The sequence below is a fragment of the Meriones unguiculatus genome, chromosome 14, assembly GCF_030254825.1.
Source record: "Meriones unguiculatus strain TT.TT164.6M chromosome 14, Bangor_MerUng_6.1, whole genome shotgun sequence".
NCBI lineage: Eukaryota > Metazoa > Chordata > Mammalia > Rodentia > Muridae > Meriones > Meriones unguiculatus.
This window is the reverse complement of record NC_083361.1, coordinates 36645289-36671769: the sequence shown is the minus strand read 5'-3', so window position 1 is coordinate 36671769 and position 26481 is coordinate 36645289. Positions and strand designations below refer to the sequence as shown.

General features: G+C 46.2%; 1 protein-coding gene across 2 annotated transcripts; it reads right to left on the bottom strand.

Moving 5' to 3' along the window:
- Positions 1–382: 382 nt before the first annotated feature.
- Nlrp12 (NLR family pyrin domain containing 12) lies at positions 383–25218 on the bottom strand. 2 transcript variants are annotated; one of them, XM_021649523.2, is made up of 10 exons: positions 24862–25218; positions 21917–21997; positions 17304–18984; positions 12823–12993; positions 10973–11143; positions 10007–10177; positions 8394–8564; positions 5187–5357; positions 2231–2401; positions 383–957 (listed from the first exon to the last, which is right to left on the bottom strand). In XM_021649523.2, the coding sequence occupies exons 1-10, from the start codon at positions 25148–25150 to the stop codon at positions 870–872; spliced, it is 3165 nt and encodes a 1054-aa protein (XP_021505198.1). In that variant the 5' UTR covers positions 25151–25218; the 3' UTR covers positions 383–869. The 2 variants fall into 2 exon arrangements, with proteins under 2 accessions (XP_021505198.1, XP_021505199.1); XM_021649524.2 differs by lacking the exon at positions 2231–2401.
- Between the last annotated feature and the right edge of the window lie 1263 nt (positions 25219–26481).

Here is a 26481-nt window from a genome sequence, read left to right as displayed (position 1 = left end):
CTCAGCTTCTGTGTCTCCTGGGAACCCTTTGTGCTTCTGTGGGCAGCTCCTGTTCAGTCCACTGTACAAATGTGTGAGTACTATTTTCAGTCAAGAAGCAAAAGTTTTCTAGAGTGTCAGCTGGATATACTCAGGCAATGAGAATGGCCTCTATATGGTTGCAAGCGTTACTAATTTGCCTCTGGAAAACTAGCTTGTGCATAAATGTGGCTCTCCCATTTATTTTAATTGGACTGTAGTTCTGGATGTTGGCCAGTAGGTGGCAGTTTTGCCCCACTGAACTATCCAAATGTCCCAAGATGTTTGTTTTGAAATCTGGAATGCCCCTCCCACTACTCATGCCCCCGTATCCCCGTGTTCTCTATTACTGCTCTTCAAACCTCTTGCTAACCAGCCAATTTCTATGTTAACTGTCTGCACGGGTCTGCATCAAATCCCAAGATCTTCATCGAAGATTGAGTGTTTAGGTCTCAACATTTTTGTCAGCCTGTATTTTGTGGGCCTCCTGACTCAAGACTAGCAGTCCTAGCTGGTTTCTGAGGATGACCTTGAATGTGTGATCATTATCCACTCATCTGTTTTTATTTGAAACTTAATTTTATTTCACATGCGTTGGTGTTTTGTTTGCATGTATGTCTGGGCGAGGGTGTCAGAACCTCTGGAACTGGGATTACAGACAGCAGTGAGCTGCCATGTGATTGCTGTGAATTGAACCCTGGTCCTTTGGAAGAGCTCTTAACTGCTGAGTTATCTCTCCAGTTCCGACCTCACCACTTTTTAAGGCTCATCTTAAAAGTTCTCAAGTATTCTCATAGCCGTCCGAGGGAATAAAGGTCCTGTTCGGGTCCATTCTGATTACAAACTAGTGCTCAGCACCCAATATCCAGGTACGGTTTTGTGACTCGAAGTGCTGCCAGTCTCCCGTGGGTTGTTCTGTTCAGGTCCATTCCAAACAGCCTAGGGACAGAGCATGGGACTGTCACTATGATAATTTAACAAGACATCCTGATATGATGAATTTTAACATGGTAAAGAAAACTTCCTGCTCCTTTTCAAGTATGTATCTTACTCGTTGGGGCTTGAGTACTTTCTGTTCTTGCACAGGGCCAGGATTCAGTTCCAGGTAGAATTTTAAGTATTCTGCCTGCGTGTGTGCCTGCAGGCCAAAATAGATTACCAGATCTCATTACAGATGGTTATGAGCCACCATTGGTTGCTGGGAATTGAACTCAAGACCTTTGGAAGAACAGCCAGTGCTCTTAACCTGTGAGCCATCTCCAGCTCTTTTTTTTTTTTTTTTTTTTTTTTTTTGAGACTGGGTTTCTCTGAGTAGCCTTGGCTGGCTGTGCTGGACTCGATTTGTAGATCAGGCTGGCCTTGAACTCAGAGATACGCCTGCCTCTGCCTCTGTGCTGGGATTACAGGCATGTACCCCCTTACTCTCAATTTTTTGTTTGCCTGGTTGGAAACAGGCTCTCTCAGCAGCCAGCTCCTTACTCCCAATTTTAAGTATGCAACCTGCATTCTCATTTACAGGTGCAGCTACTCTGGTGTGAAAACATGTTGTTGGTAAGTAACAGACTTAGAACTTCAGATTCCAGTTGAGACTGGCCTCATCTGAAAGAGTAGCAAGTAAGGTATTCTGCACCTGCTTACAATTACAGCATTCAGGAGGCTGAGACAGAAGGACGGAGAGTTTGGGGACTACCCAGTAAATCATAATTCCCAGCTAGCATGTGCATAAGTACTGGTCTCACGTGTATTACATCCGAGTCCAGGAGTGAAACAGCTCTGCCTTTTATTTTTATTTACATATGTGTATGTCTGTATGTGTGAGGTAGGGGTATGAGGAAGGTAAGAGATGGGAATTGAGTCCCTAAGAGCTACAATTACAGGTGGTTTTGAACCACCTTACATGGGTGCTTGAAACTAAACTCATGTCTTCTATAACGAGTGCTTTTAGCTGCTGAGCCATCTCTCCAGCGCTAGTTTGTTTTGACTTTTGAGACAAGGTTTCTCAGTAGCTCTGGCTGTTCTGGACTCACTGGCTGGCCTTGAATTTACAGAAATCTGCCTGCCTTTTCCCAGTGCTGTTACTAAAGACGCACACCACTGAGCCTCGCTTATCCAGCTTTTTGTGCATCTCAGTTATTTAGCATCCCTACCCCCGAAATCTGAGACCAGCATTCCTGCCTCCCCTCTCTCCGAGAAATGGAGGTGCATCCCTCACCACAGGACTCGAAGTTTGCAGCCTGGATGTCTCAGCCTCCTGCACAGCAGTCCAACACCACTGTCTCCCAGAGCGTTATTGGTTAAGTAGAGCTCACTCAGGGTCTGGTTGACTCCCAGGATAGAAGACAGGTCCTCACATGCTTTGGAGGTGAGGCCACAGCTGTCCAGCCTGCAAAGGACACCTGGCGGGTGAATGGGGCATGCTTTTCAGGGAATAGGGCTGATGTTCTAAGGGACCAGGTGTAAAGGACTCCGTCCTGCGCCCATCCAGCGGTTGCCTGACATAGCCCTTAGGGATGTAGCCCTGAGCAAACAGACTGCCTGCCCTGCTCATGCAGGGATCCAGCTAGCTCCAGGGTGACACTGTGTGGAGGGTTAGAGGTGGCCAACACTGAAGAGCATTTGTAGCTCTTGGGCCTTTAGTCCCAGCACTTGGTCAGAGACAGTTGGGTCTGTTAAGTTCAAGGCTGCTTTGGGGTTGTTTCCAGATCCCGCCTTTCCCTCCTGTCACCATGCTTTCCTCACCAAGTCACTATCTTTTCTTTCTTTCTGTACCATAAGCCAAAGTAAACCCTTTTTCTATAAATTGCTTTTGGCTACAGTGTTGTTACAACAGAAAAACAGTGCAAGTCATAATGTGAGTTATTATAGACTGGATCCCATTGTGGTTTGGAGCCAAGGATCAATTGTTTCCTTTTGTGATTAATTGTTCCTCACTTTGAGTCTGGGAGTGGAGTTTGGCCTCAGAAGTAGGGATGGCTCTAGCCCTCAGCGGCCCCTCTGCCCAAGGAGTCTTCACACTTAGAGCTTGTTGAAGGTGTGGGTTTGGAAGCACTCAGGAAAGCAGAGGCAGGTGGATTGACAGTTTGGTCTACAGAGTGAGTACACAGTGAAATGCTGTTGAAAACAATGTGGATTTGGGGACAGAGCAGAGCTGTCATGAAGTTGGTTTAGCCTGAGATCAGGGCCTGAACTGGAGAGATGGCTCAGTGGTTGAGGTTGCTCTTCTAGAGGACCCAGGTTTGGTTTCCAGCACCAAGAAGTTAGCAACAACCCATAACGGGTGCTCCAGGAGATCTGAGGTCATCTTCTGGCTTCTGTGGACTCCCAGGCCCAGATGCACACATACATAAATAAAAATAAAACCTTTCTCAAAAAATGTAAATCAAGTGCCCAGATCATGTTATGCCTAAAGGCAGCTCATTTTAGTTATACAAGGTAATAAATGCCTTTTTTTTTTTTTTTTTGGAGGCTTCAAAGTGCATCATCTGTTCTTGTTGGGGGTAAATGATGCTATTCTGTCTCCAGTTATGTTTCTTTAATGTGCTTCCTGATATAGCCAGCATGTGTCTGTGTATGTGTGAGACAGGGTTCCTGTGTAGCTCTGGTTAGTCTTAGAATTCACACATATCTGCCTCCTGGTTACATTTGGTTTCTGAGGTAGCATCTTTTATAGCCCAGGTTGGCCTCATACTAGTTATGAAGCGGAGATCAATGTCATTATCACTGTCATCATTATGTATCATCATTATGTAACTTCCTCAAGTCAGTTCTTTGCACGCTATGGGTCCTGTGCATCAGTCCTGAGGCTTGCTGCTCCTATGCTGTTAATCTGCTCAGCCATCTGAGAAGCCCTGACTTCTAACCTGGCTGCTATTATATTCAATATCCCAGGTGACTTATGGACTGGGGGAAGGGCTGAACAGCTCATTGGCTTAAGCCTCACATCACAAGAAAAATAAAGCTGTCTTACCTGGGGTTTGTGTGTGTGTGTTAAAATAATTTTTTTAAGGTTTATATTTTAATATATAAATGTTTGGCCTACATGGATGTTTGTACTATGTGCTTGCAGTGCTCATAGAGGTCAGAAGGGGGCATCAGGTCCCCTGGAACTGGAGTTGCAGGTGTTTGGGAGCTATAATGTAGGTGCTGGAAGTTGAACCTGGGTCTTAACCATGATCTTTACCACTGAGCCATCTCTCCAGCTCCTTGTTTCTTTGTTTTTATCTTGGTTTTTCAAGACAAGGTTTTTCTAGATAGCCTTGGTTGTCCTGAAACTGATTATGTAGACCAGGCTGGTCTTGAACTCCCATGGCCTGTAGTGGTCAGGCTGGCTGTTCAGCTACAACAATGCAAAAAATAAGCTGGGTGTGGAGGCACACATGAAGGGGTCTCTACCACGTGGGACAGAAAGGATCAAAATGAGAACCTCCAGGCAACCAAAGATTGGGCCATCTTTGGCCATCTCATTGGCCCTTACACCCTTTTTTGTTGTTTTGGTTGTTATCTTGTTTTTGTTTTTCCAGACAGGGTATTCTCTGTAGCCTTAGCTATCCTGTACTTCCTGGATCATGCTGACCTCGAACTCACAGAAATACCTCTGTCTCTGCCTCCCTGAGTAGTGGGATCACAGGTGTGTGCCACCATGCCTGCTACACCTTGTTTGTTTTTTGGTTTTTGGTTTTTTTTGTTCTGTTTTAAGCCAGAATTTTACGTGGTCCTGGCTGGCTTTAAGCTCAAACTTCTGGTCCTCCTGCCTCCATTTCCTAAGTGCTAGGATTGCAGGTAGGAGCCATCAGGCCCAATTAGTGCAGTGCCAGCCGGGGATGAGACACAGGCCTTCCTGCATGCTAGGCAGGGAACTTTTGAGCTGAGTCTCATGCCTAAACCACAGGCTGTCTTTTCATCTGCGTGGATTTTTCCAAAGGTAAAGGGAAGCAAGGAAAAGCTGTTGTCTCCATTTTTTTTAAGGTTTTATTTATTATGTATACAGTGTCCTACCTGCAAGCCAGAAGAGGGCACCAGATCTTATAGAGCCACCATGTGGTTGCCAGGAATTGACCTTTGGAAGAACAGCCAGTGCTCTTAACCTCTGAGCCATCTCTCCAGCCCCTGTCTCCTCCAATAACATCTCCATCCCTACCCCTGCCCCCTCTTCCCCAGGGAACACTCACCACAGCTTCTGGAGTCTGCAGGCCTGGTGCCTCATTCCTTCCCCCAGGAGCCACAGGCCCCTGTCTCCCAAGTCATTGAAGCTTAAGTCCAGCTCTCGGAGGCAAGTGTTGATCTGCAGGACGGTGGCAATCCCTGCACAGGCCTCTGAGCCCAGCCGGCAGATGCCCAACCTAGAGGGAAGGATGGCCAAGCTGAGCTTGTCCTATGCCTTTTGGTATGTCACTGGGGCTGGCCTTAGGCACCAAATATGTGTGCTAGGTGCAGGAGTATGGTTTGTCTACATTTGAGGGGGGAAAAAAAAGTCAGAGGACAGAAAGTAAGGGCCCAGGTAGGATGAAACTCAAGAAAAATAAGCAAGGAGAAGCAGGGCCTTTAATCCCCCAGAGGTGGGCCGATCTCTGAGTTCAAGGCCAGTCTGGCTACAGAGTGAGTTCCAGAAGAGCCAGGGCTGGACCCTGTCTTGGGAGAGAGGGGCTAGAGATGTGGCTCAGCAGTAATAAGCACCACATGGCAGCTCACAACTGGCTGTAACTCCAGTTCTGGGGGATCTCAAGCCCTCTGGGCATCAGGCATGCATGTGGTTGTAAGCATACTTGTGGGCAATAAGTTGTATATGCAGTTTTTAAATATTAAAAGGAAGTTGGGGGTGTTCCTTTGTTAGAGTACCTGCTGAACCTACGCATAGCGTGGACCACTATTGCATAAATGGGGTGTGATTGCCTGCCTGTGGTCATTATACATGGGAGATCAGAGTGCAAGTCTGAGCAAGTTGGAGGTTAGCCTGAGCTACCTGAAACCCTGTCAGGAAAAAAAAAAAAAAAAAGTGGGATAGAGTTCCATGTTGCTGCAGAGATGGCTCAGGGTAAAGAGCACTTGTTCCTTTTTATTTTTTCAAACTTTTTTTTTTAATTTTTATTTTATGTGCATTAGTGTGAAGGTGTCAGATCCCTTGGAACTGGCGTTACAGTTGTGAGCTGCCATGTGGATGCTGGGAGTTGAACCTGGGTCTTTTGGGAAGAGCAGAGGGTGCTCTTAACCACTGAGCCATCTCTCCAGCCCCACTCGTTCCTTTTTATAAAGGACACCAGTTTGGTTCTCAGCTCTTGTGGTGGGCAGGCAGCACCCAATGGAGGATGTGAGACCCTTTTCCATAAATAAAATCAATGTGTCTGTGAAAAACATGGGGCTGGAGAGATGGCTCAGAGGTCAAGAGCTGTGGCTGCTCTTCCAAAGGTCCTGAGTTCAATTTTCCCAGCAACCATGGTGGCTTACCTCTGAGATCTGGTGCCCTCTTCAGGCATGCAGGTGTCCATGCAGTCAGAACATTGTATGCATAATATATATATATATATATTTTTTAAAGCCCTTGCTTTTTTAAAAAAATTAAAGATCATTTTCTTTTCTTTTCGTTTATTTTGTTTATTTTCTGTGTAGCCTTGACTATCATGCACTCACTCAGGGTTAGCGTTTTTGAAGATGTATTTTTATGTTATTTCATGTGTTTTACCTGCATGCATGTTTGCGTGAAGGTGTCAGGTCCCCTGGAAATAGAGTCAGAGATGGGTGGGAGCTGCCATGTGGGAGATGGAAATTGAACCCCGAGTCCTCTGGAAGAGCAGCCAATGGTGTACTCACTGAGCCTAATCTCCAGCCCCTATTTTTACTCTTTTTCGTTTGTGTGTGCACATGCCCACGTGTGTGCACATTCCCACGTGTGTGCACATGCTGCTTGCCACAATGCCCACAAGGAGGTCAAAAGACAGTCTGTGGGAGTTGGGTCGTGTCTTACCATGTCTCCCTCAGGAGCTGAACTCAGATCATTAGGCCTGCCAGCAAAGCACCTTTTCCCACTGAGTCATGTAGTCCTGTGTAGACTAGGGTGATTTATTTATTTATTTGATTGATTGATTAATCAATTTACAGACAGGGTCTCACTATGTAGCCCTGGCTATCCAGGAACTCACTATATAGACCAGGCTGGCCTGGAACTCAAAAACATCCATCTGCCTCTGCCTCCTAAGTGTTAGGCTTAAAGGGGTGCACCACCACTCCTGGCTAAGAATATACCCTTTTTTAATTTAATTTAATTTTTTTTTTCTTTTCCAGATGGGATTTCTCCGTGTAGTCTTGGCTGTCCTGGCACTCACTGTGTAGTCCAGGCTAGCCTTGAACTTACAGAGGTCTGTCTGCCTCTGCCTCTCAGAGCGCTGTGACTATAGGTGTGCATCACCACACCTGGCAGAACATAACATTTTGGGCTGGAGAGTTGGCTCAGAGGTTAAGAGCACTGGCTGTTCTTCCAAAAGTCCGGGGTTCAATTTCCAGCAACCACATGGTGGCTCACAACTATCTATAATGAGATCTGGTGCCCTCTTCTGGAGTGCAGGTGTATGTGCAGGAAGAAGACTATATAAATAATAAATCTTTAAAAATGTTTATTTTTCCTTTAGTGTGTATGAACATCCATGTGTATGCCTGGTGCCCACAGAGGTTAGAAGAGGATGTCAGGTCCCTGGAACCGGAGTCAGTTATGGATGGTGGGTTGTGAGCCAAAATGTGGGTGCTGAGAAATGAACCCTGGTCCTATATAAGGGCAACAAGTGCTCTTCTCTCTAGCCACTGCAGGCCTTTTCTTGATGGTTAATTGATTCAGGAGCCCACTGAAGGCAGTGTATTCGTAGGGTTTGAAGTTTGAAGCCACCCTGGTCTACAGAGCGAGTTCCAGAGCTATATCGGGAAACCTGCTCTCAAAAACCAGGAAAAACAAAAACAAGATCCAGTTAGCAAACCAAGCCAGTAAGCAGCATTCTTCCATGTTTCTGTTTTTGTTTTTTGTTTGTTGTGCTTCAAGCTCCTGCCTTGGCTTCCCTCAGTGATGAACTAATCATCACCTGTACAAACCAAAGGTAGAAGCCAAAATAAGCCCTTGCCTTCCAAAGTCATTTCTGGTTGTGATGTTTATCACAGAAAGCGAATCAGAACAGAGGGTAGGCTTTGGTCAGTGGTGTTTGTTCTGAGACCTGAAGGATTCGTCTCACTTTTTTCCCTGGAAAAAAGTGGGCAGAGGGCAGTTTCAGGGAATGTCAGTTTTTGTGTAAAGGCCCTGTGGCAAGAAATCTTGAAAGATTCTGTAGCTAGAGCTGGTGAGGAAATGGGAGGTACCGTGGCCTCCACAGCAGAGAAGAGTCCAAGGAAATGCCACTCACCGGAGCGTCTGGAGTTTGCAGTCCGGATGCCTGAGGCCCTGACACAGCAGCAGCACCCCAGAATCCCCAAGGTCATTCAGACCCAGGTCCAGCTCTGTCAGGCTCTGGTTCATGCTGAGGGTCGAGGCCAGATCTTCACAGGAAGCTTGACCAAGGTGGCAGATCTTCAGCCTGCACAGAATCCAGCGCAGTAAGCATGATGGGAGAGTTTCCCGGGGTGCTGAATTTACCCTCTGCCCCATCTTTAGAGTCCCTTGCTCTCAGCAAGCTGTGTGGCACATACCTGTGACACCCACTAGCATTTGGTAAATTGAGGCAGAAGGATGCTCCACTAGAGAATAGCCTTGGTATATAGTGAGGCTCTCTCTAAAAAAAACCAGAAGCTAGGGGTGCAGCTAAGTAGTAAGTCACTTGCCTGGTACATGCAAGGTCCTGAGTTCAGTTCCCAATACCACATACACACAAAAAGGAAAACATAAGACCAATAAAAAGTTGTACCAGATGGCAAATATATTATTGGGTTATACTTTTTAAAAAATTACACTAAAGTTACACTTGAGATTATTTTGTGATGTCAAATGTGGTAGCGAACACATCTTTAATCCCAGCACTTAGAAGTTAGAGGCAGGTGGAGCCTCCATGAGTTTAAGGCCAGCCTGGTCTATGTGTCGAATTTCAGGTTCATCAGAGATACACAGTGAGACCCTGTCTCAAAAATAATTTTATGGGAGTAGGAGAGACAGTTCAGTGGTTAAGAGCACTGGCTGCTCTTCCAAGAGTTCAATTTCCACTAACCACATGGTGGCTCACAACCATCTATAATGGGATCTGCTTTTGTCTTCTGGTGTGCAGGCATACATGCAGACAGAACACTGTATACATCATAATAAATCTGTAAATATTTTAAGGATATACGTATGTACTCGCCGCACGCCGCAGCAACAAGTGCTCTTGACCACTGAGCCATCTCTCCAGCCCCCTCCCCCCCCACAACTAACAAGAATCATTTCTCTCCTTTCACAGTGTGGCCTCCAGGCACTAAACTTAGGTCGACAGGCTTGGTGACAGACACCTTTACCTTTAACCACCAGGTCCTACACATACTTTGAGTAAGACTTATTTTATTGCTAAAACAAACTAGACTGGCATGTGTCTCATGCCTTTGACACCAGCACTTCGCTTTCGGGGTATGTTTGTGAAGATCAGGTTTCTCCTTCCTCAGCCGTAGTTCAGGGAATTGAATTTAGGTCATCAGGCATGATGGCCATGTTTCTGGAATTTTTTTTATGGGGCTCGAGAGATGGTTCATCAGTTAAGAGCACAGCCTGCTCTTCCAGAGGATGCAGGTTCAAATATTCCCTGGAACTGCCTTTTACAGAAGCTGTGACTGCTATGTGGGTGCTGGGGTCTGAACCAAGGTCCTTCTGTAAAAGCAACAAGTGCTCTTAACTTCCAAGCCATCTGTCCAGTTTCCTTTTATTTCATGCTTGAGTAAGATGCCAAGAACCTGAAAACATCCCTGCCTCAGCCTCCAGAGTGCTGGGATGAAATGTGCCGCCAGCTGATTGCACCAACACAGACCTGCCCTCGGAATCGGCCCCTGAAGAACTCACCACAAAGTCCGCAGCCTGCAAACTGGGTGCCTCAGCCCTTGACATAACAGCTGCAGTCCCCGATCCTCCAGAGGATTTCCTGTCAGGTCCAGCTCTGCCAAATGTGAATTGTTGCTGAGAACAGATGCCATCTCTCCGCCAGCTGCAGCCTCCAGCCGACACTTCCTCAGCCTGGGAGACAGGAAGAGGTTATCATGTCCTGTTTAGTCACCAGTATGAACCTCTGTAGTTTTTTCTCTTTCCTATGTAGTTGGTTGGGTTGGGTTGGCTGGATGGTTTTGTTTATTGAGACAGTGTCTCTCTATGTAGACCAGGCTGAACTGGAACTCAGAGATGCACCTGCCTCTGCCTTCCAAGTTCAGGAATTAAAAGTGGGAGCCATCACACCTGGCTTTAAACAATTTTTAAAGATTCTGTTGGGGCTGGGTGTGATCATATACCCCTTTAATCACAGCACTGGGGAGGTAGAGGCACACAGACCTCTGTGAGTTTGAGGCCAGCCTGCTTTACACAAGTTCCAGTCAGCAAGGGCTACACAGTGAGACCCTGTCTCAAAAGGCCAAAACTGAAGACAGACAAAATCATAAAAAAAAAAAAATCTATCTACCTTTTTTTTTTTAATGAATCTTTTAAGCGTACTAAGAAAAGGCGGGATGGGTTTGATCTGTGCATGTGGCACACACACTGAAATGCCACACTGAAGGCTAGGTGTGGTGATACAGTACTACCATGTATACAGGTAAGAGAATGAGGAGTTCAAGGCCAGCCTGGACTACATGAGACTCTGTCTTAATAAACTGAGAGAGAAAGAGCAGGGGTAGGGTGGGGGATGGGACTCTGAATTCTAGTAATATATACAATTAATATATACTAATAGCATTTAAAGAGGAGGGGAAAGAGCAAAAGGAGGAGGAGGAACAGTTGCAGAAGGGGAAGAGCACTCATGTCTACGGCAAACCCACTCACTGGATCATCTGCAGCCTACATCTGGGGTGTCGCAGCCCCTCACAGAGCAGCTTCAGGCCTAGCACCCCAATGCTGTTGCCACTGAGGTCCAGCCTGATTAAATTCCTGTTGGCAATGAGAGCCACTGCAAGATCCTGGCAGGCTGATCTGGAGATTTGACACCTCTTCAGCCTTAGATGAGAAGGAAAACAGAAAAAAGTTACTTACTGGGTAGCCGTTCTGGAATTCTCTGCCTCACATTTTTCTCTCTTTTTAAGGTTACATGCGCCTCTCTCTAACCCCTTTTATTTTTGTTGTTGGCCTTTCTCTCGCTCTCTCTCACTTTCTTTTCTGAGACAAGAAAAGAAAAGTGTAGCCATGGCTGTCCTGGAGTTCTCTCTAGACCAGGCTAGCCTCAAACTCAGTAATTCTCTGCCGCCTCTGCCTCTGGAGTGATGGAATTAAAGTCATGCATCACAAGGCCCTGCTGAAATACTCTTTGTCCACCCCCTCCTCCTCTGTTTAGCTCTGCATCCCCAATGCTGGGATTAAAGGTATGCATTGCCACCACCTGGCTTGTTGCTGGGTTTTTCTGTGTAGCCCTGGCTGTTCTGGAACTCATTTGTAGACCAAGTTAGCTTCAAATTTAGAGACCTGCCTGCCTCTGCCTCTTGAGTGCTGGGATTAAAGGTGTGTGTCACCACTGTCCGGCTTTTCTCCCCTTTTTTATTTGAGATAAATTTTGTAAAAAGTCCTCAGCTCAGTGGCAGAGCACCTGAGTTGCACATTTGTAGTTTCTATCCTCAGGACAAAGAAAAATAAAGGAGCTGATCGCTGTTAAGGCTTGGGTCGTTGTGGTATAATATGGGGCTTTTGGAATCATAAAAATGTAATAGGGGCTACATGATGGCTCAGTAGGAAAAGAGAAGTCCTGGGGTTTTATTCCCAGCACCATAGAAAAAAGTGGTAGATGTTATGCCTCGCTCACAGGAGGCAGGGACAAGCAGATTCCGTGGGGAAGCTCCAGGTTCAGTCTGAGAGCTTGCTTCACAATGTAAGGCTGCAGGGCTTGAAAGAAGGCTCAGTGCTTACGAGCACATATTGCTCTTGCAGACGACCCAAGTTCAATTCCCAGTACAGACAGCTCACAAGTGCCTGGAGCTCTAGTTCCAGGTGACCTGTCTGTCATCCTCATATGCCAACATACACATAAATTAATAATAATAATAATAATAATAATAATACTGTTTTTTTAAGTCCGGCGCAGTGGTGCCTGCCTGTGATCTTAGCACTCGGGAGGCAGAGGCAGGTGCATCTCTGCGAGTTCGAGGCCAGCCTGGTCTACAAAGGGAGTCCAGGACAACCAGGACTGTCTTAAACACAAAAAGTTTTTTTTTTAAGGCTATAAACCCAGCATAACATTACATCTTTAATCCCAGCACTCAGGAGGAGGTAGGACTCACAGGCAGGTAGATCTCTTGAGTTGGAGGCCAGCCTGGCTCCTATAAAAAGTTCCAGAGCAGCCAGGGCTATATAGTGAAACTGTTTTGGTTTTGCTGTTACTAAAAGTTTGGTCTCTAAAGAAGAAGCCAGGTGTGGTGGCATACGCCTGTAATCTCGGCAAAGGCAGGTGGATCCTTGTGAGTGCCAGGCCAGCCTGGTCCACAAAGCGTGTCTAGGACAGCCAAGGCTACACAGAGAAACCCTGTCTGGAAATACCAAAACAAAGCGTTGACCTTAAAGTGGAAGAGGCTCACTGTGCCCTGCCACGGGAGGCGTGGCAGACCAGCGCACCGGTGGTTGCCCTTGGACGAACCTCACAGAAGAGGGTGGTGGGACCATGAGACGCTCAGGTTGCAGCCGGGACTCACCTCAGGTTCTGAAGCTTGCAGTTGGCATGTCTGAGGCCTTGACAGAGCAGCCGCATGCCCCGGCTGCCCAAAGCATTTCGGTGCAGGGCCAGCTCAATCAAGTTTGGGTTGGTGCAGACGGCTGCTGAGAGGTGTGCACTGTAGATGTCAGGAAGCAAGTCCCTCTTCTGTCTGTGTAAGGGCCAGCGTGGAGCTTAGTGGTCCGTATAACAACGCAGAAAGCATCTTAGCCTCTTTATATATTTATGTATTGTTTTTTTACCCCTTGCTATTTTCAAGTTTATCTCAAACTCCAACACTCTTAGATCATTCTTGTGTATGTATGTGTGTGTGCACACACATGCGTGCATGTTTAGGGGCGTCCTTATGTAGTCCAGGGTGGTCCTCAACTTGTGTGTACCAGAGGATGACCTTGAACTCCTGATCCTCTGTTCTTCACCTCCCAATTGCTGGGATTACAGTGATGTGAGATATCATGCTTGACTTCAGAGAGATAGCTCTTGTCTTTCTTTCTTTCCTTCCTTTTTTCATTTTGTGTGTGTGTGTGTGTGGTGGTGGTGTTTTGTTTTGAGAGAGGGTCTTGCTATGTAGCTCTGGGTGTCCTGAAACTAACTGTGTAGACCAGGTTGGCCTGGAACTCACAGAAGGAAAGAGAGCCACCTGCCTCTGCCTCCTGAGTGCTGGGAATAAAGGCACGTGCCATTATGACACCTGGTGTTAGGGTCCTGAAATCCAAAACAACCCAAGCAGGCACAAGAGTCCAGCAAAGCAAGATCTTTATTGTACTTAGGCAGCAAAATCTGACCAGTCAGGGATGACAGCACAGCCCAGGGAGCTGACTGCCTTCTAGCATTCATCTTGGTAAGTATTTAGGCAAATGACAAATTTTATTGTACTCAGGCTGCAACTGCACCCCTGAGTCAGAATGCTACAGTTTTTGTTTTTTTAAAGACATTTTTTATTTTTAAAGATTTATTTATTAGGCTGGGTGCAGTGGCACACACCTGTATTGCAGCACTCTGGGAGGCAGAGGCAGGCAGATCTCTGTGAGTAGGAGGCCAGCCAAAGCGAGTGAAGGACAGCCAAAGCTACAAAGAGAAGACCTGTCTCAAAGAAAAATTACTTATTTTATGTATATGAATGCTCTATTTGCATGTATGCCTGCATGACAGAAGAATCCATTACAGATGGTTGTGAGTCACCATGTGTTTGCTGGGAATTGAACTCAGGACCTCTGGAAGAGCAGCAAGTGCCTTTCACCCCTGAGCCATCTCTTTAGCCCTGCTACAGAGATTTTAAGCTCCAAACCACAAACATCTGTGCCAACTTATCCCACCAATAAGGATTTGGGAATATGGGACTTCCTTAGGAACACATCTTTGTGGTACACTGTTCTCACTGGTTGAGTTATTAAACTGTGGTGGGGCAATCTGCCTAGCATTCATGCCTCAACCTGCCAACCGGGGAGTTACACAGTTACCCTGGGAGGTCTTGGGAACTTAAACGTTATATGACTCCTATTCTAAGTGGAAGTTTTATTCAAAATGGCTTCAGGGTGGTTTCTTCTTACACTCTCTTGTTTTGGTTTACAAGGCAGGGCTTTTCAGTGTAACCCTGGCTGTCTTGGAGCTCTCTCTGTAGACCAAGCTGGCCTCAAACTCAGGGATTCTCTTGCTGCCTCTGCCTCTGGAGTGATGGAATTAAAGTTGTGCATCACAGTGCCCGCTGAAATGTTCTTCCTTCTCCTCCTCCTTTTTCCCAGAGACAAGGTTTCTCTCTCTGGCCATGGCTGTCCTGGAACTCACGCTTTAGATCAGGCTGGCCTCAGACTCAGAGATCTACCTGTCTCTGCCTCCCAGGCGCTAGGATTAAAGGTGTGCACTACCACAGCCCATCCTGAAAAGGTTTTTTTTTTAAAGATTTATTTATTCATTTATTATATATGCAATGTCCTGTCTGCATGTACACCTGCATGCTAGAAGAGGGCACCAGATCTCATTACAGATGGTTGTGAGCCACCATGTGGTTGCTGGGAATTGAACTCAGGACCTCTGGAAGAGCTGCCAGTGATGTTAACCCCTGAGCGATCTCTCTAGCCCCTGAAAAGGTCTTTAATAACAGATTCTCCCTATCCTGCTCAATTTAGTATCAGTGAATATTGTTTAAGTGAAGGTCCAAGCTCTTGTACTGTCAGCCTATTTCTTCGTTATGGGGACCGTCCTGCATGTTTTGAAGACCACCTTGTATGCTGCTTGGACCCACTGAGTATTTAGGAACTATCTGAATGTTTGCAGGAACCACCCCGCCCATGCGGCGATTCGCAGCATTTCTCCTTATTGCCACTAGATGTCAGTAGCATCACCCAGTTTGCGAGCGTAACAAGAACACTTCCAGATTTACTGGATGTCTGTCTGGAGAGTCAGAGTGAAGGGCAACAAAATCCTTGGCCCGTGGTCCTGGTGATTCACATTTGTAATCCTAACATCTGGGAGGCTGAGGCAGAAGGACTGACAGAGTGAGACCCTGTCAAAACAAGATGGACAGTGTGGTGCATGCCTGTAATCCCAGCACTTGGGAGGTGGAGCCTGGAGGTCAGAGGTTAATTATTATCCCCTGCTACATAGTGAGCTGGAGGCAAACTTGGGCTACAGGAAACCACGCCTCAGAAAACAAAACCAGGCCAGGCATGGTGGCACACACCAGTAATTCCAGCACTCAGGGAGACAGAGGAAGGTGGATCTCTGTGAGTTCTAGGCCAGCAAGGTCAGCCAGGCCAGCCAATACTAGACAGAAAAAGCCTGTCTCAAAACAACAGCACCACACACACACACACACACACACACACACCAAAAAACAAAAAACCAGGGCCAGTGAGATAGATGATTAGCAGGTAAAAAAGCAAAAAATGAACTTCTGAAGGTTTTTTTTTTTCTTTCTTGTTTTGGGTTTGTTTGTTTTTTTGAGACAGGTTTTCTCTGTGTAGACTTGGCTGTCCTGAAACTTGCTCTGTAGACCAGGCTGGCCTTTAACTCACAGAGTTCCTCCTGCCTCGGCCACCACACACACTAAGTGGCAAAAGTTGTTTTCTAACCGTCACACACACACCTGCCCTCGAGCACCTGAACACCACATACACGCATACACACACAGAGTCACACAGATAGAGACAGACACACACACACATACACAGAGTCACACAGAAAGAAACAGAGACAGACACACACACAGAGACAGACATGCAGAGAGGTGTAAACATAGAGACAAGGCAACAGACACACAGAGACAAAAACAACACACAGAGAGAAAGAGGAACACAGCGATACAGATGGAAAGAGACAGACACACAGAAAGGGGAACACACAGGTACTAAGAAGGAATAAAATAAAATGAAAGGGTTAGCAGGATGGTTCAGTGGGTAAAGGTTCTTGCCAACAAGCTTCATGACCCAAGTTCAAACCCTGAGACCCACAGGGTAGAGGGAGGGAACGGAGCCCCATAAATTGTCCTCTGACCTGAACACACATCCATGACACTGCACCACACACACACACACAAAATAAATAAATGTAATGAAATTTCAAAATAAAACAAAAAATGAAAAATTCCCAAACCACTGAGAGATGGCTCAGTGGTTAAGAACTCTTCTAGAGGACCTAAGTTCAAGTCTCAGCACCCACATCAGCTCACAACTGCCTCTAACTCTGGTTCCTGGGGATCCAATGCCCTCTTCTGTCCTCTGTGGGCACTTGTATTCATTTGCACAACCCAAACTCAGACACACACACAAAATTAAAAATAAAATAAAGGCTGGAGAGATGGCTCAGTCATTAAGAAGGCTTGCTGCTCTTCCAAAGGTGCTCTTCCCAGAACCATGTTCAGAGGCTCATAAAGGCTCATAATGGTTCCAGCCCTAAGGGATCTGTTGCCCTCTTCTAGGGTTTGCTGGGTATCTGCATTCACACACACACCCCACACACATTAAAAAAAATCCCCAAGGCAAAGCTGGGCATTGGTGGTACACACTTTTAATCCCAGCAACTGGGAGAGAGAGGCAGGTGGATCTCTGTGAGTTCTAGGCCAGCCTGGTCTATAGAGCAAGTTCCAGGACAGCCAGGGCTACACAGAGAAACTATCTCAAAAAACCATAAATTAATGGAAGGGGGAGGGAGAGTGGGAATGGGAGGAGAGAAGGGATAAGGCTACAACCATGATGTAAAGTGAATAATAAATAAATAAATTTAAAAAAATTGAAAAAAGAAAGTATTCTACATATGCTAAAAACAAGAGAGAAAAAAAGAAAAACCATAAATAAACCAGGTGTGGTGGCACAAACAAACAAAAAACCAGAGAGAGAAAGAAAGAACATAAACCATAAGTAACCGACCAGGTAAACAAATAAACACATAATCCCCAAGCAAAACAAAAGCTCTTGCCTCTCCCCAAATCACCTTTGTTGAAAAGCACAGGTCAAAGGTACTTACGAGTGTTCAGACACAGTCTGGGCTCCTGAAGGTTCTGGGGTGTCATCCCTTGTGCCTGCACCGTAAGCGCTCCCATGCAAATGAAGCGCCTCTGTGCTCCTGCAGAACCTCACGCAAAACGAGCAAACCACGTGCTCCATCTTTGTTGAGATGTTGCTGACTACAACCACCTGAAAGTGGCTCAGGGCCTGCTGGATGAAGTCCTCCTCCTGGATCTCATACAGGCAACTGAGGAGCTCCAGGGAGCCACGCTGCAGGGTGGAGCCTTCACTGCGAGCCTTGTCTTGGATCCACAGCAACACTTCCTCCTTGACCTGAGGGGAGACGGTCCAGCCTAGATTCCTCTCCAGGTAGCATCTCATCTCCTCATTGAGGAGACCAAACAGGAAGCGGACAGTGAGGGCCAAGAAGTTCCTTTCTGAGAAGCCGTATTCAGCCAGTGCTCTTCTCACCGTCTCTCTGCCATGCAGCACACAGTACATGGCTGCAAAGAATTCCTGGAAACTCAGGTGGATGAAGCTGTAGAATTTCTCACACTTGATGTCCTTCTGGAAGATGTTCATATTGAGGAAGGTCGAGACATCTGCTCCATCTAGGCCGTGTTTCCCAAGGTCTTGCTCCTCAAATAGAACCTTCTGATTCCAGAGGCCCTCTGCAGCCAGAGAGACAAGGCCTCTCTGGTAGGCTGGAACTTTGAAGGTTGGGGTCCCCGGCTTGGGCTGCATCAAGCTCAGAAGGTAGAACATATAAACTGCTGTGGTGGTCCTAGATGTTTGCCTTAAAAGCTCCCCACTGTCCAGCTGCTGTTTGAGGCAGGTGCAGACCACCCAAGACACCATAGGGACAAAACACATGGTGAAGAGGGGCTCGTTGTCCGTCATGAAACTGTACACTTGGCTCGCCTGTCCGGTGTCATGGAAGTATCTGTAGAAATATTCCCTCCTCTCTGCCTCGGAGAAGCCCAGGATCTCTACGTGCCTGGGGTGTTCCAGCAGGCCGTGAAGTTTCTCCAGAGCACAGGGTCGAGTGGTGATGAGCAAAGAGAGCTGAGGCAGAAGTGACTTCCGGATCAGGCTGCCGAGGATGATTTCTGTGGGTCCTTTCTCCTCCCAGCAGGGGCACCAGGGACCCTGAGCATCATGGAAAGAAGGATGAAGCTCATGGAAGCCATCAATGATGAACAGGAGACGATCAGGATCCCGGATGAGGTCCTCGAGGGGTGCTTCAGGTTCCGGCCAGCAGCTGGAGATGAGGTCGTGTGCGCTGCACTGCACGTGGCTTCTGTTCAACTCCCTGCAGCTGATATAGAAGACATAATCGAACCGGCCTTGGAAGAGCCTCCCATCAGCCCAGTCCAACATCGCTTTGTGGGCCAGCATGGACTTCCCCATCCCCGCTGCTCCTTGTAACACCACCGCGCGTGGTGCCTCAGGGCGTTCTTCGTCTGGCTCGAAGAGGGTCTCTATCTGGATAGGGCTAGCCCGGTGGCCCCGCGTTCTGGCATGTCCCCACCCTGTATCCAGAAGTTTCTGCTGTGCCCAGATGGGATTTGAGTGTTCCTTTACTAGGACAGGCCGAGTGTATCGATGGCCCAGGTTGACACTTTCGCCTAGTCGGGCGTTGCGGTCTTCCATTAGCCGGAATTTCCTTCGGACATAGTCTTTGTAGGTTGCCCGGGGATCTAGTTGAGAGAAAGGGAAGGTCTGTGGCATATCCACTAAGCAACTTTTTGAAAATATTTTATTTCTTTTTAATTTAGTTTATTATTACGTTTTAATGTGTGTGGGTGCTTTACCAAAATGCTTGTCTGTGTACCTTACCTATGCTGGTGCCTGCAGAGGCCAGAAGCCATTGGATCCCCTGGGGCTGAAGTTACAGACTTGCCGTGTGGGTGCCGGTAATGGAACTGAGAGCCTCTGGAACTGCAACTGTTGCTCTTAACTGCTGAATCCTTCTCTCCAGCCCCTGTTTTTACTTTTGGAATATATATATGTGGGGGCGGGGGGAGGAAATGTGCACAGAAATTCGAGCTCCTAGAGAGGCCAGAAAAGGGTGTTGAGTCCCCGACTGGAGTTGCAGGCCGGTGGGAGCTGCCTAGCGGGCGGCGTGCTGGGACCAGCCTCCAGTCCCTGACAGAGCAGTAAGCACTCTTCTTGGTTTTGTTTGGTTGGTTGGTTTTTTGTTTTGTTTTGCTTGGAGACAGGGTTTCTCTGTGTAGCCTTGGTTGTCCTGGACTCACTTTGTAGACCAGGCTGTCCTTGAACTCACAGAGATCTGCCTGCCTCTGCCTCCCTGAGTGCTGGGATCACAGGCCTGTGGCTCAGTAAACATTCCTAATCACTGAGCCATCTTTCTGACCCCAGCCTTTTTTTTTTTTTTTCCTTAAGACAGGATGTCATGTAGCCTAGGCAGGCTTCAAACTTGCTATATACTCAAAGACAGGTTTACAGGCATGCACTACCACATCCAATTTATATGGTGCTGGGAATCGAACTCAGGACTTCATGGAGGCTAGGCAAGTTCTCAAACAACTGGGCTACATGCCCCACCCCCATCCACTTTTTGTTGTTTGTTTGAGATGGAGTTTCATGTTGATCAGACTGGCTTCATACTACCCATGTAGCCAGGGACAACCCTGGCTGACAGCAGTACTGAACCTGTTGCTTCTGCCTCTACCTGCTAGGAATTACAGGAACAAGCCACTTCTCTTTCTGTTCTTCTTTTCTTCCTTCCTTCTTTCTTTTTCTCCATGACCTTGCTCTGTGTCTCAGGCTGGTTTCTAACTTTTCTTGATCCCCCTGCCTCAACATGGATGTCCCCCCAAAGCTGATAAAAGCCACCATTCCCCAATGTCATCAGCAAATTACAATGAGTTCAGTGACTGCCAAGGTCTAGTGGCTACTGTCCTGCCAGACAGGTCCTTAGAACAGTTTCTAGGTGCAGTCTGAGAACCCTTCTCTGGGGAAGCTGAGGTTTTCAAGTGGAGCTACATGAGTACATACTCTTTGCATCTGTTGTGCAGCGACTGATTCTTCTGACTTAAAACATGTCTTCCTCTAAAGAGGCTCATAAGACCCAAGTGATTGGTTTCTCTGTCTTGAAACCTGTCTTCCGTGAGAGAGGCTCATAAGACTCAAGGAGCTAAGACACTAGGCTAAAGAAGTTCATGAAATTTACAGGATTCATAAGGCCTCTCCCTAAGCTCATATAAGTAATGCACAATTGCTGGAGAGGACACTTGTCAGTGGAACGCCTATCCGTTGAGCCTGGTTCTTCAAGGGTGCAGCATTCAAGAGCCACAGGGTGGGTACGGGGCTTGAGAGATGATTTAGCAGTTGTAGGTATGTAATGTTCCTCCGGAAGATGTCAATTTGCAGCACAAACTAAGTGTAAACTTGCTACTGTTTCAGCCTCCTGAGATATTGAGATCATGGGCTTTAACCAACACACCCAGCTCCCTGCTTCTCTTCTTCTAGATTGTGATTCATTTGTGAAAAGTAGTTTGGTAGCTATCTCATACTCATAAAGTGGCAAGTCTTACGACTTAAGCTAAGAACTCGTTACCCCAGCACTTGGAAATTATATGTGGGAGGGTCAGGAGTTCAAGTCTAGCCTCAGCTACATAGTAAATTCTAGTCCAAACAACAAACCAAAAAATTGAATGACAAATGGCTGACATACAGGGGTTGAATGAATCAACAAAGTCGGGTAGGGTGACTCAGCCAGTAGAGGCGCTTGCCACTAAGCCTGACGGCTTGAGTTCAGCCCCTAGGACTCACACAATGGGGTGAGGGAACTGACTCCTTCAAGCCCTATGACTTTCACACATCCAACAAGGCACACTCCCCACCCCCATGCACACAAAATAAGTTTAAACTTTTTTTTTTGAAACAGGGTTTCTCTGTGTAGACTTGGCTGTCCTGGACTGACTTTGTAGACCAGGCTGACTTCAAACTCACAGAGATCTGCCTGCCTCTACCTTTCTGAGTGCTGGAATTATGGGTTTGCACCTACTATACCAGGCTTAAACATTTTTAAAAGGGGTTGGAGAAATGGCTCCATAGTTAAGAGCATTTGCTGCTCTTACAGAGGATCCACATTTGGTTCCCAGCACTTAGGGGGCAGCCCACAGCCACCTTTAACTCCAATCTCAAAAGACCCAAGGCCTTCTGGCACATGGATACGGTGACTACACAAACAAACACTCGCACATAGAAAATAAAAATAAATAAATATTCTAAAAATCATTCAAAGATGATGGTGTTTGTTTACCATATAAACTGCATCTATTTCACCTAAGACTACTTGCCATATGCCAACATTAAATACTGTTTTTGGTTGTGCATGGTAGCAAATGCCTTTATCTCAGCATATGGGAGGCAGAGGCAGGTGGATCTCTGTGAGTTCAGGTCAGCCTGGTCTACATAGTGAGTTCCAGTACAGCCAAGGCTATGTAGAGAGACCCTGTCTCAAATATAAGCACACACATACATAGACGTATGTATGTATGTATGTATGTATGCATGCATGTATGTATGTAACTGCCTTCAGCTGGGTTATGGCATATATGCAACTAGTAGTACATCCTAATAGGAACAGGGCTTATAGCTCACCTTTCCTTGAAGCACCAGGCGAGACATCCAAAAGGTAAGCTGATTGGCTCTCGAGGGAGCACAAACCATTATTCGGAGGGACTGCAAGAGATATTTTTGGAGGTCAGCTAGCATTCAGTAGTATTACATTTTATTCTTTCTTTCTTTTCTTTTCTTTTTTTTTTTTTTCTTGGAAGCATCAAATTCAGGGTCCTGCGCATGCTGGGCAAGCACTGTGCCCTGAACTACACCTCCAGTCCTGATAATAGTTGTTACATCAGATACCTTTGTAGCTCTTGCTGATCTGTGCTAGAGTGTCCAACACTCACCTCTCTGTGCTGTGTTGGAAATGGACAGTCTAACTGCAGGGAGAGCAACCCGTGAAAAAATAACAATATAATTTCACATGCTGGGTGATGACAGATAGGTCCACAATCAAGCAAAGGGATTTCTTGAGAAAATGAAATTGTGTCTGAGGTAAGATTTTTTTTTTTTTTTGGGAAAAAAGCTAGGAAGGAATTTTCTTTAATATGCATAGATACACACACACACACACAGTGAATTACAGTACAGCCAAGGCTATGTAGAGGGACCTCATCTGAAATATAAGTATAGATGTATTATATATACACAAATTTCTTTCAGTATTTAGGAGGTAGAAGCAGCAGGACCTGGATTTTGAGCCATCCTTGATTACACAGGGATTTCAAGGCTAGCCTGGAGCAGATAAGACAGTCTTGAACCCCCCCCACACACAAAGAAATAGATATAACAAAAATGTAAATAAGCAAATATTCTATACGTAAAAGATTGTTTTCCTCATATATGGTTATGTAATTTAAAGTTTTTCTTTTTTCTTGGTTTTTTTTTTTTTTTTTTTTTTTGAGACAGGATCCAATTACATAGCCTTGGCTGGGCTGGCACTAGCTAGGTAGACCAGGCTAGCCTTGAACTCACAGAGATCCACTTGCTTCTCTCTCTCTGAGAGCTGGATTAAAGGTGGGTGCCATCGCACCCAGCTTGGCTATATATATACATACATACATACACACACACACATACACACACATATGTGTGTGTGTATTTTTATATATGTATTTATATATACCCACACAATACATCCCTCTGAGCAACAACATCGACACACACACACACACACACACACACACGTATTGCATTTGCTGCTGTGCAGTTGAGGTACGCACACCACAGGGAATGTGGGGAAGTCAGAGGGCAGCCTTGGCAGTTCCTCTCGCCATGTGGGTTCTGGGGATGAAACTAAGGTCCTCAGGTTTGGTGGCTGAAGCCTTTACCCACTGAGCCATCTCACCAGCCATGTGTTTGGTTTTTGAGGCAGGGTTTTGCTGTGTCATCCAAACTGACCTTCAATTTGTAGTAGTCCACACCCCCACCCCCACCCCTCTCAGTTTCTCAAAGCGCTGGGGTTATAGGTGTGTGCTACCAAGCCCAGCTTAAGAAACTCTTGTATTTCTTCTTGTTGTTATTGTGTGTGTGTGTGTGTGTGTGTGTGTGAGAGAGAGAGAGAGAGAGAGAGAGAGAGAGAGCACTTAGAGGGCAACTTTGTGGAGATGTTCATCATTATGTTGGTTCCAGGGACTGAACTCATGTTGTCTGGGTTTGGCCCCTAATTTAAAAATGGTCTAATGAAATTAACAGTTTACAAAAGAATGAACACAAATGGCCAGTTATTTTTACAAGTGTTCAGCATCTCTAGCCATCAAGCAGAGGCTGGTTAAAACTGTTTTTTTTTTAAGTGATTTTTATTTGTTTTTGTTTGTTTGTCTGTTTTTGAGTTTTTGAGACAGTGTTACTCTGTGTAGCCTTAGCTGTCCTGGACTCCCTTTGTAGAGCAGGCTGGCCTCGAATTCACAGAGATTTGCCCGCCTCTGCCTCCTAGAGTACTGAGATTACAGGCATGTGCCGCTGCACTTGGCCACATAATTCTTTCATAAAAACCTTTAAAAAAAATAAACTGAATACCTAGTGCTGTTAAGTAACTAAATAAATAAGATAGCCTAAAGTGGTGACTAACACATACATTATCTCCACACTCAGAAAGCTCAGGCAATGAGATCCACACAGGTTTGAGCCCAACCTGGGCTACATAGTAAGACAGATATAGAGATGGATGGATGATTAGATAGATAGATAGATAGATAGATAGATAGATAGATAGATAGATAGATAGATAGAGCTTTGTAATAATAGTTTTTCACTTTACAAACATTATTCTTAGGTCAGGAGGTGATGGATGGCACATGCCTTATTAAAGCACTCAGCAGTCAGAGGCAGGTAGATCTCTTTGTTTAAAACCAGCCTGGTCTACAAAGGGAGTTCCAGGATGGCCAGGGCTACACAGAGAAACCCAGTCTTGAAAAACAAACAAAACAAAATTATCATTTATATGTGTGAGACAGCATGAGTTTAGGTGCAGGTCATAAGCAGGTGCTCACAGAGGCCAGAGGGTACTATCCCTGGAGGAGGAGCTGTCCTCTGGCACCACAGGCAGGCTGTGACACCCAAGTGCTGGCACTCACTCACATGTGCCATACATCCACTATCAGCAACACATGAGTATTTTTAAAGAACATCAAAGTAGAAGGGAGAGGAAGGGTCAGCAGATTGAGAGGAAGGTAGAGTAAGGAGGGTGACTGTGATCAACATACATTATGTACACTTAGGAAAATATCCTGATTAGGATCAGAGACAAGGCCAAGCCTGAGGCCTGCATTTCATCCCTGGGACCTACATGGTAGAAGGAGACAATAGATTTTTGCAAACTGTCACACACACACACACACACACACACACGCCCTTTAAAAGACAGGGTGCTTTTAGGCAAAAAGACAGCATGGACAGAGACCTGCTGGGCTGAATCCACTTCACTGATGTAAAATTAAGAAAATGGGTGTATTCCAGGCAGGGCTCTCCTTCCCTCTCCTTACCCCTCACCAGGTCTTCTCCCTGTCCTCGCTCCCACAAATCCTTCCTGTGGATCCTCTCAAAGGTACTGAGAGCCAGCAGCCAAGCCTCTCTTGTCCCCATATGGGTCACCATCAGCTGGGCCATTTCCAGAGGACTAGCCATCTCCATTCGTCCCCAGGGGATCTTGTCCTGGCCCAGCTCCATTGCGGTCCCCAGGTATAATTTGAATTTCTTCAGTTCCCCAGCATCAAGTTCTTCCAGGTAGGTGGTCAGTCGATAGAGGCCATCCCTGGCTGGAGCTGGCAACATGGGGATGCAGTGGCGGGCCAGACGCTCTAACCTTTCTCTGAAAGGACAGTGGCCACTGTGGCATGCTGTCAGGGCCTCATTGACCAGGGTTTAGGAATGGGATTGAGACAGAGCTGAGACCTTTCGAGAAATCAGGCTCCCCCACCCATTACTTCTCTGCTACCTGTGTCTCTCAACAATAGGGTTTGCTTTGAAGGGGAAGTTGGTATGGGGTAATCCCAGGAGCATTTGACTGTAAGCGTGACATGTTGAGCAAGCTTTGCTCTGTTTTCCCTTGACAAAACAACCATTCTCTTCTGTCTTTCCTCATGTCGTCCTGACTCAGGAAGGTGTGTGAAGACTGCTGTGCCTCTTCCAGGAATCGAGACCCTTGCATGGGGGCTGGGGATGTGGCTCGGTTGGTAGAATGCTCACTTAGCACCAGTGACGCCCTGGGTTCCTCCCCACCACTGCTGGGAAAGTGTACTCTCCTGTGAAGGCAGTGCTCCTGAGGTAGAAGGAGTATCAGAAGTTCAATGCCTGGCTAAATAGTGTTCAAGACCAATTTGGGCTATGTGAAGTTTTTCCAGGATGGCATGGCTGTGCACACCTTTAATCCCAGCATTTGAGAGGCAGAGACAGGAGGATCTCTGACTCTGAGGCCAGCCTGATCTACATAGTGCATTCAATCCAGCCAATGATATATAGTTACACTCTGTCCTTTTTGTTTGTTTGTTTGGTTTTTTTGTTTTGTTTTGTTTTTGTTTTTTTTTCAAGACAGGGTTTCTCTGTGTGGTCTTGTCTGTCCTGGACTCACTTTGTAGAGCAGGCTGGTGGTGAACTCACAGCAATCAGCCTGTCTCTGCCTTCCAGAGTGTTGGGACTAAAGGTGTGTGTCACTATGCCTGGCTCAAGACTCTGTCTTAAAAAAAAAAAAAAAAAAAAAGACAAAAGGGCTGGGGAGACAAAAGGGCTTAGCAGTTTTAAGAGCACTGACTGCTCTTCCAGAGGAAATGGGTTCAATTCCCAGCACCCATATTGTCATGGGTCACAACTGTCTGTAACTCCAAGATCTGACACTCTCACATAGATATACATGCAGGCAAAACACCAATGTACAATAAATAAAAAAAGTTAAAAAAAAAAAAACCTTATATGGGTGTGGAGGCACATGCCTGAAATCTTGTAGGAGGACTGGAAACTCAAAAATGAGATCCTGTCTCAAAAAAACCAAACCAAACAAAAAAACCTCAAACTCCTAGAGCTGAAAAGGTGGCTGAATAGGCAAAGGGCTTTCTGTGCAAGAGCGAGGACCTGAGTTGATATTCTCAGAACTTAATGATCCTGGACAC